The 15257-nt window shown below is 43.6% G+C and overlaps 2 protein-coding genes across 2 annotated transcripts; both read left to right on the top strand.

Moving 5' to 3' along the window:
* The first annotated feature begins 115 nt into the window (after nucleotides 1-115).
* On the top strand, nucleotides 116-14361 carry BBOV_III002250 (ribosome maturation MDN1 superfamily protein). The gene is made up of 6 exons (XM_051767215.1): nucleotides 116-12493; nucleotides 12625-13348; nucleotides 13384-13627; nucleotides 13686-14061; nucleotides 14097-14202; nucleotides 14239-14361. The coding sequence occupies exons 1-6, from the start codon at nucleotides 199-201 to the stop codon at nucleotides 14267-14269; spliced, it is 13776 nt and encodes a 4591-aa protein (XP_051623408.1). The 5' UTR covers nucleotides 116-198; the 3' UTR covers nucleotides 14270-14361.
* BBOV_III002240 (uncharacterized protein) lies at nucleotides 14353-14849 on the top strand (the record flags this gene model as incomplete). The annotated part of the gene is made up of 2 exons (XM_001611309.1): nucleotides 14353-14507; nucleotides 14545-14849. Exons 1-2 carry the CDS (start codon nucleotides 14354-14356, stop codon nucleotides 14847-14849), a joined length of 459 nt encoding a protein of 152 aa, XP_001611359.1. The 5' UTR covers nucleotide 14353.
* Nucleotides 14850-15257: the final 408 nt, after the last annotated feature.

Below are 15257 nucleotides of genomic sequence, written 5' to 3'. Positions count from 1 at the left end.
GTCGTTTCAGATTGACTGTACGTTAGCATCTCGTCTATGTCCTGTTGTGCGGCGTGGTTAGAAAGGATTATAGATTGCTTCTTATATTGATAATACTTATACATTTTTACAACTGCAGCGCACCCCTATTATGAGTAAAATAGGTGTTTAGTTTAATCATGTGTCTGCTGAATTTCATGTGGCGTGTTTTCCCTTAAAATGAATGTGTCCGATGAGTGGCGCTCTTACTTTGTGAACATTGTAAATGCAGTTTCGTCTTCTATTGGTGAGGATGTTATATTTGACTCAAATGTAGTTATACGTCGCTTAGACACTGTATTCGACAGTCTGTCGGATAACGATGGAATCACTGATCCAGCCTTGTTTAGCATCCTTGACGTTTTTGGTGCTGGATTCTACAATAAAGAAGCCTTTTGCGCTTCAATAAAAGATTGTACTCATTCTGTGATGGACAATTCAGGGCACAATGCATCTCTGGGTTTGTCTAAATTACGGTATCTCTGCACCGCTTGTTTACTGAACCCTAATACATCTGCCATTATCGCATCTTCAGCTCCTGATATTACATTGTCAGTCTGCATGGAATTGTTACAATCAAACAGAATAGACAGAGGTCTACTTTTAGAGCGCTTAATATTATTTTGGCGACTGCGTCACGATTTTCGTCTTCGTCGTTCATCTAGGCTTATTTTGTACAACATCTCGAAGGAAGACGGTTTAAATGACGCAATAGCAGAAGATTTAGCCAGTCGAGCACTCGTTTCTAATGATGCGCTTCAATATAAGCTTCGTCTAATGCGTGATATATCGTTAATTTTAATGTCATTTGGGCGAAATTTACCTGTTTGTGAATTAGAGGACAGTTCTTTGCAAGCTAGTTCTCCGTCTGGTAGTTTTTGGAGCCAGGAATGTAGCTTTGTGGATATTCATATAAACTTAGGTTCTACTTTGCAACCGTCCTTGTCTTTTAATTTATTATCTATTGGTCAGAGGACATCATATATGCGATCGATTGCCAACTTGTGTAATAGTGATTTTGTGGAGTTACCGTATTCCTTAGATGTCCTATCGAGTATGTTATGCAAGGTTGATGTTGGTATAGGTTCGGTTATATCGGGTGAAAACTGCAAAGAATATTACATACGTGAGTTGGCAACTCGTCTTGGTATTCCATCCGACTATGTGAGCCGTATATACACTGACGAGACTACCGATGTGAAATCTTTAATAGGATACTGGGTTTGTAGTGACAAGGTGGGTGAATTTAAGTTTATTTATGGCGTGTTAACTAGTGCCATGCGCGATGGTCGTTGGTTGATTTTTGACGACAACATATCCGACAGCGTTGCTTGTTTATTATACAGCATCTGTGAGAATGGCAGTCTGTTGATTCCGGAGTTGAATGAGGTTGTTCACGCTTCCAGCACCTTTCACATTTTCATCACCACCAAGAATGTATCTATGTTAAACGGGAATTGTAAATACTTGCCTGCAATCAATATACCGCCACTGACTGATTCTGATTGTCGTTACATCATTTCAAAGCGTTGGCCCTCCGTTTCTCTGATATGTGACTTATTGGTGTCTACATTTTTTTCTTTAAAGGACCACTTAAGTAACCACCGGGGTTTCAACATATCGGATTTATTTAAGATTGTGCATCGCTTACTTGAATGTGGCACAAGTTTTGAGGGTTACCTTTCAAGTGCCACCAAGGGGTCAATTTTGGAAGCCTTCTATGGTGTTCTCTTGGCAGGTATTTCATGCTCCAATACGCGTGATTCTGTTCTGAGTGAGATTGGAGAAAGACTTGGTCTTTCTGGGTCATCATGCAGTGCGCTTTTACCGCTGAACCAAATAAAAGAACGTGATAATACCAGTGTACACCTTAAGGTTCTGCACCAACTGATGTCGTGTTACCTCTATAATGAACCTGTATTATTGGTTGGTGAGACCGGTACCGGTAAGACGGCTATAGTTCAACAATTCGCTAAGTTAACTGGTAATGTTCTTAAGGTATATGTGTTTAGTGATCAATCCGAGGCTGAAGATTTGATTGGCGGTTTTTATCCAGATAACATGGCTGATGTTTGCAAAACGCTGTTTCAAAAGGCTATTGATATTTTGTTACGTTGTTGTGTGATAAATGACAACTTACTATGTTTTTTTGAGCACGTGTATGATCTTTTACACAAAGGATTGCATCGCATGGTTTTACGCACTATATCAGCTTGTGCATCTAAGTTGAGTTTGTTACTGACTGGTGAGATTTCTAATGAGCTATCTACACTTCGTGGTGACTGCAACTTGCGTGGTGTATGTGAGCCTATGAGAATAGATTTGAACCTATCACTTCTTCAGCAGCCTTTGGACTCTATTTCTGAAGCAGGGGAGACCATTTTACAAAAATACGTAACAATGCTAAAATCAACCGGTGCACCACTTCAATTTAAGTTTGAAGACGGTTTATTGATTCGTGCTATGCAAGAAGGCTGGTGGATTTTACTTGATGAAATCAATTTGGCACCATCAGATCTCCTTCAGCGTTTTGTTGGTATCCTTTCAAACAGACGTAGAACGTTTGAGTTGTATGAGTGTGGCAGTCGTGTCATTGATATACACGAAAACTTCCGTATATTTGCTTGTATGAACCCTCCTACCATTAGAATGGGTGACGTAGTGACCTTCACGAGTGGTAAGAAGGAGTTGCCCTCGAAATTTCGCATGGATATGACTGAGATTTTTGTTGATGAAGTTAGCACTATAGACGACATTTCCATTGTGATTGGTTCTTATATATCTGTGGATGACCGTAGCATCCCTAGTGCTGATATTGCTCATTTTTATTTGAAGGCAATTGAACTATGTCGTTCTGGTGCACTAGAGGACGGTTCATACAATTCGCCGACGTTCACTTTACGCAATTTAGTGAGATGCCTGTATTACATTCAGAATGTAATGCAGCGTAGTCACCGACCGGTTAGGAACGGTCACGAGGCATTTGTTGATGGTTTCTTATCATGTTTCGCTTCTTCTTTGGGTCCGGTATCATATGCAAAATTGGCATCTTTGTTACCTACGATACCGCGCGACCTAAGTTTACCTTTTGAGGAGAGTGTAAACTACGTTCGTGTTGAAGGTTATTGGATCAGAAGAGGTACTGAGCCTATTGAACACCAAGGGCACTTCATAGTTACTCCAAACATTGCGAAGAATCTCAAGCGTTTATGCCGTATCCTCAGTGGTTTGCGTGTTCCAGTGCTTTTAGAAGGCCCTACAGCAGCCGGTAAAACCTCGTTAGTACAGTACTTATGTGCAATTACTGGGCACAGGTGCGTGCGTATAAACAACCATGAGCATACTGATATATCAGAGTATTTGGGCCAGTTTGTTTTTGATGTTGCTTCGTCTAAGTTACGTTTCAATTACGGTCCTATAGTCACGGCTATGAAGCAAGGCGACTGGGTCATTCTTGACGAATTGAATTTAGCTCCAAGTCAGGTTCTTGAGGCCATTAACCGCATTTTGGATGACAACCGTGAAATTTACATTCCGGAGACCGGTGAGACTATAAAGTCACACCCTGAGTTTATGATTTTCGCTACTCAGAACCCTGCTAACAGCATTTATGGAGGCCGTAAGCAGTTGTCGAAGGCATTTTGCAATAGATTTGTGCAACTTTATATTGATTGTTTAGACTCTGTTGATTTACAACAGGTACTTCACCAGCGTTGTTTAATACCACTTTCTCGTGCTGAGAGGATAGTTTCTACATTTCAGGCTCTTCTTACATGTCCCTTGAACTCCATGGCTTTTGAGCGTCACAGTGTGATGATTACATTGCGTGATTTGATACGTTGGGGGAACCGTGTTCGTGACAATGATGAGTGTTTGGCTTATTACGGCTGGTGCGTGATAGCCGATAAGTTACGCGACCCCTTGGACAAGGATATTATCCGGGACATTTTGGAGCGCTGCTGCTTATTGTCGAATCCAAACAAGCCTAAAAAATTGGTGGTTGACTACACGTCTGATGCATTCGTCAACAAATTTATGGCATCTAGAGGGATCACCATATATGAGCTGTTTAAGAGGGAACGGTACCTTTGGTTTGAGGGAACTACTGACCGATTGTTGGCTTTGCTTATCGCTGCTATTGAAAAGAGAGAACCTGTTCTCCTAGTGGGTGACACTGGCATTGGGAAGACTACCGTATGTCAACTTTTGGCCAGGCTTAATAATTGTGAGTTGGAAGTGCTAAACCTCAGTAAAAATACTGAGGCTAGTGACTTCATTGGAAGCTTCCGTCCGATACGTGGTTTGAGGTCATTCCATGCTAACATGTGCACTTTGGTTGACTACTTTGAGGATGATTTGCGTTGCCATGATTTGGTCACTTTCCTGCGTGAATCCATTTCGATACCCATTAGCCAAATAGATCGTGATCGTATGATTGAAACGTTAAATCACGTGAACAAGTTGTTAGAAGATGACGTAATTATACCCAATGTCACTGTTGACCGCGACGCCAAACGGCAGAAGAAGAAACCCTGTAAGCAAGAGTTGATTAACATATGCACCAACCTTATACGATCTTTCTCCAATGTGTTATTTGAATGGGTTGATGGTCCACTGACCAGATCAATGGAAAAAGGTCATTGGTTTCTCGCTGATGAGATTTCACTAGCTGATGACGCGGTTTTGGAGAAGATGAATTCAGTTTTGGAATCTGAAAGCACGTTGACTATCCCTGAAGCTGGCGGGCGTAATTTACGCGTTTTAAAAGCTCATGAGCAATTTAGGTTTTTGGCTACAATGAATCCCAGTGGCGACCATGGTAAACGTGAACTCAGTCCTGCTTTATTGAACCGCTTTACTGTGATATACATCCCAACACCTGAATTCGACAGCTGTGATGCTATACGTAGTGTAGTGGACAAATACATCATTGGGGCTCCCGATTGGATTGCATTTTCAATGTCTGATGTCGTTCGTCTTTACAATGGTCGATCTTCATACCAGAAGTTGACTCTTCGTGATATAATTAAATGGGTTGAGTACATGGGCAAAGACGTATCACTAGATTCGTTTTTACATGGTGCGCATGTGGTATTCTTGGATAAATCCATGCCAAATGACTCCCCTATAGTTTTGCGTGACGTTTTGGAGATTGTTTGTAGTTATGTGCCTGGTATTGACGTTGATGCCATGTGTTCTACTTTTGGCGACATTTCATGGGTAATATCCGAACTATCTCGGTGTGGCACTGCCGATTCTCTACCGAGTTTTGCTTTGGGTTCTAAAAGCAGCTTATCTATGTTTGGAAAGATATTACGAGCTCTTAAGGTAGATCGTCCAATATTACTTGAGGGTGAACCTGGTGTTGGCAAGACTGCCAGTATAGGTGCGTTGGCTACCATTTATGACACTAAATTAGTCCGTGTCAATCTGTCTGAGCACACTGACATTATGGATTTATTTGGGTCTGACATCCCAAGTGGTTCTGGCGACGCTTCAAGATTTCGGTGGCATAATGGTCCAGTCCTCGATGCTGCTATTAATGGTCACTGGGCCGTTCTTGACGAGTTGAATTTGGCTAGTCAGCAGGTTCTCGAGGGTTTGAATGCGTTGCTAGATCACCGAAGGGAGACTTTTATTCCAGAGCTGGATCGTTTTATTAAATGCCATGATAAGTTCCGTTTGTTTGGTTGTCAAAACCCTGTTACCGGTGGTGGTGGGCGCAAGCATTTGCCAAAATCGTTTTTGAATCGTTTCACTATTTTACATTACCCAAGTCTAGGCTTTGATGACTACTGTGCTATTTTACGTCATAGGTATCCAGGCCTTTCTGCTGATACTATACACCGTGTAGTACAGTTGTTATTTGCTATACGGTCTCTGGATCATACGAATACATGGGATTGGAATCTGCGTGATTGCATAAGGCTATGTGATGCTTTGAGTGCTGGTCCTAATTTCGATGATTGCTTCCGGTTCATATTTATGTCACGTTTAGATTCCAAGAACTTATATGACGAGATTTGGAAGTTGCTAGCAATGTCGGTAACTTCTAACATACCCAGTTTTGATATATATCGTGATCAATACCCATCGCCTATTTCTTACGGTCATGGTACAGTGTGCAATCTATATACTTATGAGCCCATTTGGATGCAATCACATGAGCAGTTGATTTACTTGGTTGCTATGGGCACTCACTTGAACTTTCCAGTTCTACTTGTAGGTCCTAGTTTGAGTGGCAAGAAGAGTCTGGTTAAAAGCATGGCTAGGTCACGTGGTCAGGTGCTTACTGAGATAACCATGTTGCCATGTTTTGACACTGGTGATCTATTAGGTGGTTTCGAGCAGGTATATACTGATTCAACGCCCAGTTTCCGTTGGGTTGATAGTGCTTTGGTGCGCTCCATTGAATGTGGTACATGGGTATTGTTGAGTGGAATTCACAATACCAACCCTGCCATACTTGATCGTCTAAATTCACTGCTTGAGTCTGGTGGTAGTTTTTCATTGAATGAAAGCGGTGATTGCAACCGTGTAATTCGTCCTCATCCTAATTTCCGCATATTCATGACTGCTGATAGTAGTTACGTTGGGAAGATATCTCGTGCTTTCCGTAATCGGTGTTTGGAGATCAATATGCGGATGCCATATACTGCCAATCACTGCCCAATGGCAGCGTCCTTGTGCCCATTTATGGCTGATATCGTCGGAAGCATTTCAGACACGTTGTCAAACCTGATGGAATTCTCGGGTACCACTATAGACATTTTCTTCAAGTGTTGCCATTTGATGGACGGCGCTCGTTTAGTACACAGCTTGTGTGGTCGAGATTGGCACACTTGTGTTGGCATGTCACTTTGTAGCTGCGTCATTGGCGCTCACATGGACCGACTGGGCCACGCATATCACGGGCTTTCTTTTTTGAAGCGCTGGAGCATGATCGACTTAGGAATCTTTGAAAGTACTTTAGCCGCTTCACAATTATTCGTTCCGGAAGTGCAACCGCTGGTTACTGCCATTCTGCAATCATGTTTACAGTGGTACCGAGATAATTCACAAGGACCAATATTTATTGTAACCGACTTTTTATCTCGTTGTTTAGATTTCGAGAGCTGGTTACAGCGTGATTGGTATGCTGCTAAGCTTGATATAGGTAAATCCGACCCCTGCCGCATGTTATGGTACCTTTTGAGAAGCGTTCCGGGAGATTTCGATAGCAGGATGCGGCGTCTCCTGGAAGTGGGCTATATTTCCAACTTCAAGATGTTACAACCATGGTTGGATCTCTGGATGGAGAACAATAATTGCCGATACGATATACACACGGCGTTGTATATGATGGTTTCAGGCAGTATGGATACCATAGTGCGTGCACTCGACAATGTTGACGTCACTGCTATGATTGGAAACATGCGGATTGCAGTGTCAAATGGAGCCTCTGTGAAGTCCACTTTGGATATTATCCAGTTTTTGCACTATCTACTGTATGCCAAAGCATCCGGGTCGACGAAGACTGTGGAGTACATATACAACAAGCTTTGCTTGACGCTATCTGGCACTGCTGACTGCAACGTCTTTTTGGGTTACAGCACGCCGTTGTTTCGCAATCGCATTCTGGATGAAGTAGGTCTAATGTTTGAGCTCCAACGACTTGGCATGGATCGTATAATTCCATGCGGGTATGCCGATAAGAGTATTACTGCGGACGCTGTCTTATCGTTTGTCGATAGTTATCTGGATTCTGAACGTGACTTTCACTTGTCTATTGATAGATTGCTGAAGTTGCCAATGAAGGACATTGAGAGCCCAAACACTGCATTGACTTTCTTCTTTAATCAGCGAGTGAGGTTTCTCGGATGCTGGATATCTCACCAACACATTATGGGTGCAATATCTTCTAGTTTATTCCAAAAGATGCATGAATATGCAATGGGTCTTTTGAATTTATATATAGAGTTACAGTATGATTTGCCAGGTTCTACTTTGGCTGTCATCACTGGGATATTGATATCACTTCGCAAGATATCTTTGGGAGCAGAGGAGCGTCTATGCGTATACTCTATAATGTTAGATTCATGGTCAGTTTTGAATACGGATGTCAGTGTTGAACTAGACCCACTAGAATTCATGACGAATTTAGTCAATGGTACTGTAACGACTAAAGTTGGTGACCGCGCTAGAGGCTTGTCAAAGATTGACCCACTGACCAGTTTAATGCATTTCTGGGATACCATATCAGTTGACAATGGCATGACTTCGTTGGATCTAAACATTAAGCGTATTGATTGCTTGCGTCGGATGTTATATGATTGCACTCCAGCACCGCAATGGAGTCCTTTGTTTATGGTTATTCTATTTGTTTCATCTATTGTATCCCGCTCCTTGAACATAGATCAAGTGGTTTTAGAAGATTTTACAAAGTCTCTGTATTCTGCAATAATACGTGAAGAGCCAATTGAAGTAGATTTGGTCACTATGTTTTCCATTGATTTGGGCATTAACTGTGTTTTAGATGCCACTGACTTTACTTCTGAAGCCACTATTAAATCATTATCAACGCTTTTAATGCATCATTTGCGGGAACTCTGTTATTGCGATGATCAAGGACGCCTTAGATGGATACCACATTTGTGGCGTATAGCTGGTCTGCTCCTAATGTCGTCACTGACTAACAGCCAGGTAGTGATATCCGAACTCAGGGAACAGCTAGAGTACAAACACATGCAACAATTGCAGGAAAATCTACAAACTCGTTTGGACACATTTACAACATTGGACACTCTTTCTGATGGCGATTGCTACAATGGACATCAATATATCCGTGATGAGCTCGGTGGTATACAACTTGATAAATATCCAAAGCCTTCTCTGCGATATTTCCACGGTGACCGGTCTTATTCCGCACCCATTGGGGATATTGATACTGTTTCCCTGATGCTGAAAATGCGCTCAGACCTTAATTCTGCTGTCCAGGGTGACCTTAGGGTATCACAGGATTTTACATTAGGTTGCGATATCGATTGCATACAGAACTTTAGGAGGTACATTATCAGGGACTACATCGTTATTCCTGAGATGCTGATACCCATTTTAATAGGTCTAGGGTGTTTATCATTTGCGCTGGGACCTGGAAAGAGCCACTCTATGATCAGGAAGACAGAACAGATGAACCGGGTATCAAACATGTGCTCCCAATTCCCGCTAAACTGCTTGAAGCGTGTTAGCAAGGGTGATCTAATCTCACTCAGCGCGTTAATTTATGATTCCAAGGGGTGCTATGACATTTATTGCTACGTAAAGTGTTTAATCGATTCAGTTCGAGGCGACCTTTTGGTACCAGTATACCTAGAACCCCTGAAGTATTCCATGCTTATGCTGGCTGGTATCTACTCTCGCTTGAAGGCTGAACGTTCAGACGGCCAGGCTATGCGCATGTCTTTACTACAGTCATGTATTGCCATGGCTCAGCAAAAAGGTGATGGCGTATGTGACTTATTCCCATCCCAGCAGGAGATAGTTCGTGCTATAGTGCGTGACTGTGGCTCCATTGAGGAGTTTGAAAGTCTAGATGTCTATGACGACGTAACTGTGGATGAACCTGAGCAGAATCGCGACTTGCGGCGCATAACAGCGTGTTGCAAAGTGCTGACGAGGACCATGATATCCGCATCAGCAGGTGCCGTTGATATTGACCAGTTGAATTACACCCAAAATACAAGGCAAGTGAATGCAGCGCTCTGCCTCGGTCTGGCCTGTGGTCTTGACACTTCTGCTATTTCAGGGGTTGATTATACCACTTACATTTTGGCTCATATGATGGGCGCTTCTGAGGAGCACTTTGGATACAAAAATACCACGTCATCGTTTTACAGATCGGTGGATATTGATTCATGTTTGCGTGCGTGTGAGTTAATGGATCAGCTTGGAAACCGTGTATCTTCGTTGTTAAATGAATTTGAATCGCAACAGCAATTGCTTGACGTTCGATCGTTCCTCAATTCCATGTCCAAGCTTAAGTTGCACAATGTAACTCAGGCGCTGTTAGTCACGCTTTTGGAGAATTTAGTTGCACGGGTACACAAATGGAATTCCATATCACACAGTATGATCTCCCTACGTGATATAACTTCTGAATTAGAACAATTGGTGCTAGACCTACGCAAGCGTGAGCTGCATGGTTGGTACTCTATGATTGATGAGCGCCTAGAGCATTTCCGTGAGGATGCTTATGGATACCTGATCCCTCTGATTGAGATGTGCAGTGGCATGCACGAGTCGAATGTACCGATTTCACAGAGGGTATCTACGAGTGTACATGAACTCACGAAGTTTACACTGTCAGCTCCAGTAGCGCACTTCCATCCCATATTGGACATGATACGTGCCGCTACACTATTGTTTAAAGATTCTACCATAGAAGTTGAAATTGCAATGGGACGTGCATTGCGAAATACGCTAGGGTTTCTGGAGCTATGGGCGTCGTCTGTTGGAGACAGTATCGAGGCTTTAGCTAAGGAAGCACGAAGCGAGGTGGGCGAGTTAGTAAAGCGCATAAACTGGTGTGGCACCGATTACGTATCTATTAGCCTGTTGTTACAAAAACAGAAGTCGCAAATGTCGTCAGCCATGCGTAGATTCCAGGAGGGTTTGTTACAACCGGTGCAGACGGTCATTCCCATTTCATATGATCAATGGGTTAAAGGTGACTTTGCAGGAAACAATCTCTTGGCAGATACGTTGGATCCTGAAAATGACATGGATATTACCGGAGAAGAGTCGGACACTGATGTATGCGATACTAGTAGGCTTATAACCACATTGGCCTCGAACATCGAGTACATCAACTCTAGGAAAACAGATATATCTCGTATCCAGATTACTCGTATAACTGGTGAATTGGGTCGTATGATGCACGCTCAAGGTTACTCACCGTCGGTGGGTCATAACCACAGCGACTGGCTAGACTGGCTTGACTTTGGCATTGATATGCAGCCGCATGGCTGTGAAGCAGTTAAACAGGCAACGGACTGTATATTTCGTTCTCTTCATATTATACATGATCTGGATGCCTTATTTGCACGTGACAGCGACAAGTTGGACTCCTTTGGTCGCAATGTCGACGTAAATCTTTACGGCTACCTTGTTACTATGCTGAGGGCAGTACAGAGCAATGTAGTTGAAGACACCAGGCAGTATACATCAAGTGCAATGTCGGGGATGCGGACTATGATAGTAGCTGCCGGTAGCGTCTACCGCATGGATCGTTCATCATACCATTCACTGATATCGCTACTGGATGACGTTTATGAGGCCTGTATCCAAGGTCATACCAAGCATTTGTTGAATGGTTCAATAAGGTTTACGTCAGGAAAAGTGGGATCTACGGCTATGGCGTTATGCGAGGAATTGCCTGGCTTGCTTGTAACAACACATGGATTTAGGGTATGGCTGCAAGGCACGCCTGAGTATATGCAATTTAGAATTGCCAAGCAGGAGGAAACGCTGCTTATATCAGGGGCGTGGTTGGATATTGTGCAGTCATTCGCTAGTTCAGTTAGGAAGAGTCCTGGTTACTCATCTTCGTTGCATCACTTTTTTGCGGTTGCATCTGATCAAATTGTTTCCATCTGTTCCAGGGCTATTCCGGAAAACGGTTTAAGTGCTGCCTATACACCACTGGACACTAAAAACGGCGATTTACCACTGGCATGCGTCTATTTGGCACAGCTTATCAGCTGTATAAGCCGGGTGGAACCTCCAGCAGAGGAACCTAAGCAGCAGGGCCATGACCAGTGGTCTGCTGGCACTGGACTTGAGGATGGCACGGGTGCCAAGAACGTATCGGAAGATGTAGATCCCGACGAGGGGATGTTTGACAACTTTGCAAAGCAACCTGGAGACACTGGCGAGGTTGGTGAATCTAACCCGGGAGTGGATATAGACATGGAGTTTGACGGTGACGTACTTGATATACAAGCGTCCAGGGAGTGTAGTGACATTGAGGAGGAAAACAACCCCGGGAACAATGATGGTTACGATGATTTACATAAAACCCAGCTGGATACTGACCTCGTTGATGATGAGGGTCCTATTGAAGACGCAGATGATAAGTTTGACATTGAGGGCGTCTCTATGGAAGGTGATTTCGATACCATGCCAGAGAATGAGAAACCGGATGTTGACACTTCCGGCCAGGGGGACGAGTACAATAGTGAGGTCAATCAGCCTGAGCCTGGCCAGGCAAACGATATCGAGGATGACAAGGGGAACGACGCAGACATTGATGAGAATCTACTTGACTCAGATCTTGAACCGGGAACCGATATGGAAGGCGACCAGGCAGTGGATACCGAGATGACAGATATGGATCTAGAAGGCAACGACGAAGAAAAGTTTGGCGCTGATGGAGAACCAATCCAAGAGCCAGCTCCTGAACTGGACGAACAACATCCCGAGGCTCAGCCGACAGATGGTAAGTATTTTGTACAAATGTACCCGATGATGATATCGCACAAGAGGCCTTTGAATAGTGATATCTGTCCTCGAGAAGGTTTAATATCTGAGGGTCTTGATAATGTCTTGTACACTGGACACATTATACAGGCCGCAAACAGCGTGAATATGAAGAAACGCCCTATGGGATTGAAGGCCGTGGCAATACTACCATACACAATGAGGACAAACCTGATTCCTCTGGTGCTGGATACGAGGAAAACTCCACGTCAGGAACGTATTGGGGTGACGCTGCACGTACTCGAGGCGGTACTATGCAGAGTTTTCTGGACACTATTGAGCGTTTGGAAAACCCATCGGAGAGCGCTAGCAACTCGTCCCTGGAGATGACGAATATACTCGATTCTGAGAATCATGGTGCCAACAGCAACCATGCGAAATCGAGTCTCAATGAACTGGATGACTCCAGTACACTTGAGGGCGTTTCAATGTCAATTGATGGCCAGATGTCACAGCATATAGACGATGTACACATGTCTAATGAACCTCACGAATCCAGTGGTCCCATGGAAGTCATGGATCGGATGGATCAATCGGGAGTATCATCTGAATCGGTAGAGCGTAACAGCGCAACCAAGGCAGCCGATGCTGGTGTAAGGGACACAGTCGATTACAATGACGCCGTGGACTCTACAAAAGACACATCTTCCGTTTTTACTGGCGATGTCATGAGAGATATGTCATGTCCTCAAGATTTTGTGTCTCACAGTGGCGATAGCCGAACTGTCAACGACCAGTCCAATGCTTCAGCAATATGGCGGAAGTTTTGTGAGGAGTCCATGGCAGTTTCAACGAGTTTATGCGAGCAGATGCGGTAAGCCTCCAGTTTCTAAATGTCACTTTACCTAGGATGATCCTGGAACCTACATTAAGGTCAAGTCTCCAGGGCGATTACAAAACAGGAAAGCGCATATCTATTAAGAAGCTGATGGCATTTATTGCGTCCAATTACCAGCGTGATAAGATTTGGTTACGTCGGTCCAAGCCCAGCAAGCGCAACTACCGTGTAGTACTCGCCATTGACAATAGTCGAAGCATGTCAGTTTCCAATGCCGGGGTACTAGCTCTCAAATCTTTTGCGTGTATCTATCAGGTATGTATTCTATTATTACTGGCACCATGGCCTTCACAACTTTTCTAATGGTCCATAGGCTATGTCGTTACTAGAAGTGGGAGAGTTATCAGTTTGCAAGTTTGGAGGAAACGTGCCGGAGTTGTTGCTAGATATGGGTCGCGGTGAGGACCCATCTCGTGTTATTTCGGGCATGACTTTCGACGAGGAATCTCATCATTCCCACGAAACGGGCTTACCAGAACTATTCAAGTACGTTCTGAGATACCTGGACGGCCAGACCGAGCACAAAAAGATATTGGTCATCATATCCGATGGCAAGTTTAACAAGGATAAGGCGCGACCCTGGATCCAGGCAGCTATCAGCAGCCAGGTGGTACCGCTTCTCGTTATTTTGGACAGTACGACTTCCAACAACAAATCCATACTTCAGATGAAGCAGGTGCGCGAGATAGGTAAGTTGCAATGATTTTTATGCTATATTCTATAGACGGGAAACTATGTGTTGAGACCTTTTTGTCTAACTTCCCCTTTCCTTACTACGCAGTTATACAGAATCTCGATCGCTTACCAACTATTCTTAGCGACTTACTAAGGTGGGTCATGTAGACAGGGTGACAATGTGTATATAGGCAATGGTTCGCGTTATCGAACAATGGTTGAGGGACGCGGGCGTCGTTTGGATGCTACTGGGTGCACTCGCCTCCAGAGAATATATCGCCTAGAATATCATGGTTCAGTCGTAAAATGCAGTTTAAAACGTTTTCATCATTCTTGGCTATTGCCGGCTGCCTCGTGGCCCTGGTACCGAGGGTCACCAGCTCGGGTGCCAAAGGTGTGTTGACAGGAATCCTCAACGCCGCTGCGCAGCCAACTGGGATTTTAAGCGCTGTTGGTGGTGGTAAGTTTTTTTGATGTAATATAAAATCTTGTTTCAGTGATGAACATCGCCGCACAGGGTAATGCGATATCGCACGCCTTCAAGAGGGTTTTCACTGATGTCGACAGTGGTACTAACGAGGTAAATTACGACGGAGGTAACCTTGGGGCTTATTACAATTTCATGTACCCCGATAACGACGACTATCCCTGGGCTTGTGTATGCAACGAGTACGACATCAAGCTCTATCGCGAGAAGCAGCAGCCGTATGCACGCTGCCGTAACCAAGAGGACCTATCTTTATTTAGTTTTCAGGCCAATTGCGACCCTAAGAACTCTGCCAACGAGTTCATCAAGATATAATGCAGCTACTTTGATCAGCGTGGGAAACTCCCGTTTAATATATCGCCATATTCTAGGGTTTTACGTGGAAAATATAGTATCCTATGCCTGGAAGTAGTATTATTCTAGTTATAACCTTTATCCAGATGGCACCAATTGATCTGTTGTTTATCTTGTAACGTCCGAATCTCCTGGCCTTCCATGCAAAAAAACATCTGGTATATACTCTATTGAGCCAATAATGGTACTGGCGTGCTAGCATCTCAAGATTGTGATGTTATATGTTTTCCAGATACAGTGTAGCCGTATAACATCCCTAGTCAATAACAACTTTACAATTAACGTTTATAAAGATGTATTCAATAATAATATATGTTAAAAAATGGATATGTTTTATATGGAAGGTCGATGTATAACTAAGAATGACAC

This window comes from Babesia bovis, chromosome 3 (genome assembly GCF_000165395.2).
Source record: "Babesia bovis T2Bo chromosome 3, whole genome shotgun sequence".
Taxonomy (NCBI): Eukaryota; Apicomplexa; class Aconoidasida; order Piroplasmida; family Babesiidae; genus Babesia; species Babesia bovis.
The sequence above is the reverse complement of the archived record's forward strand: the minus strand, read 5'-3'. Positions and strand labels throughout refer to the sequence as shown.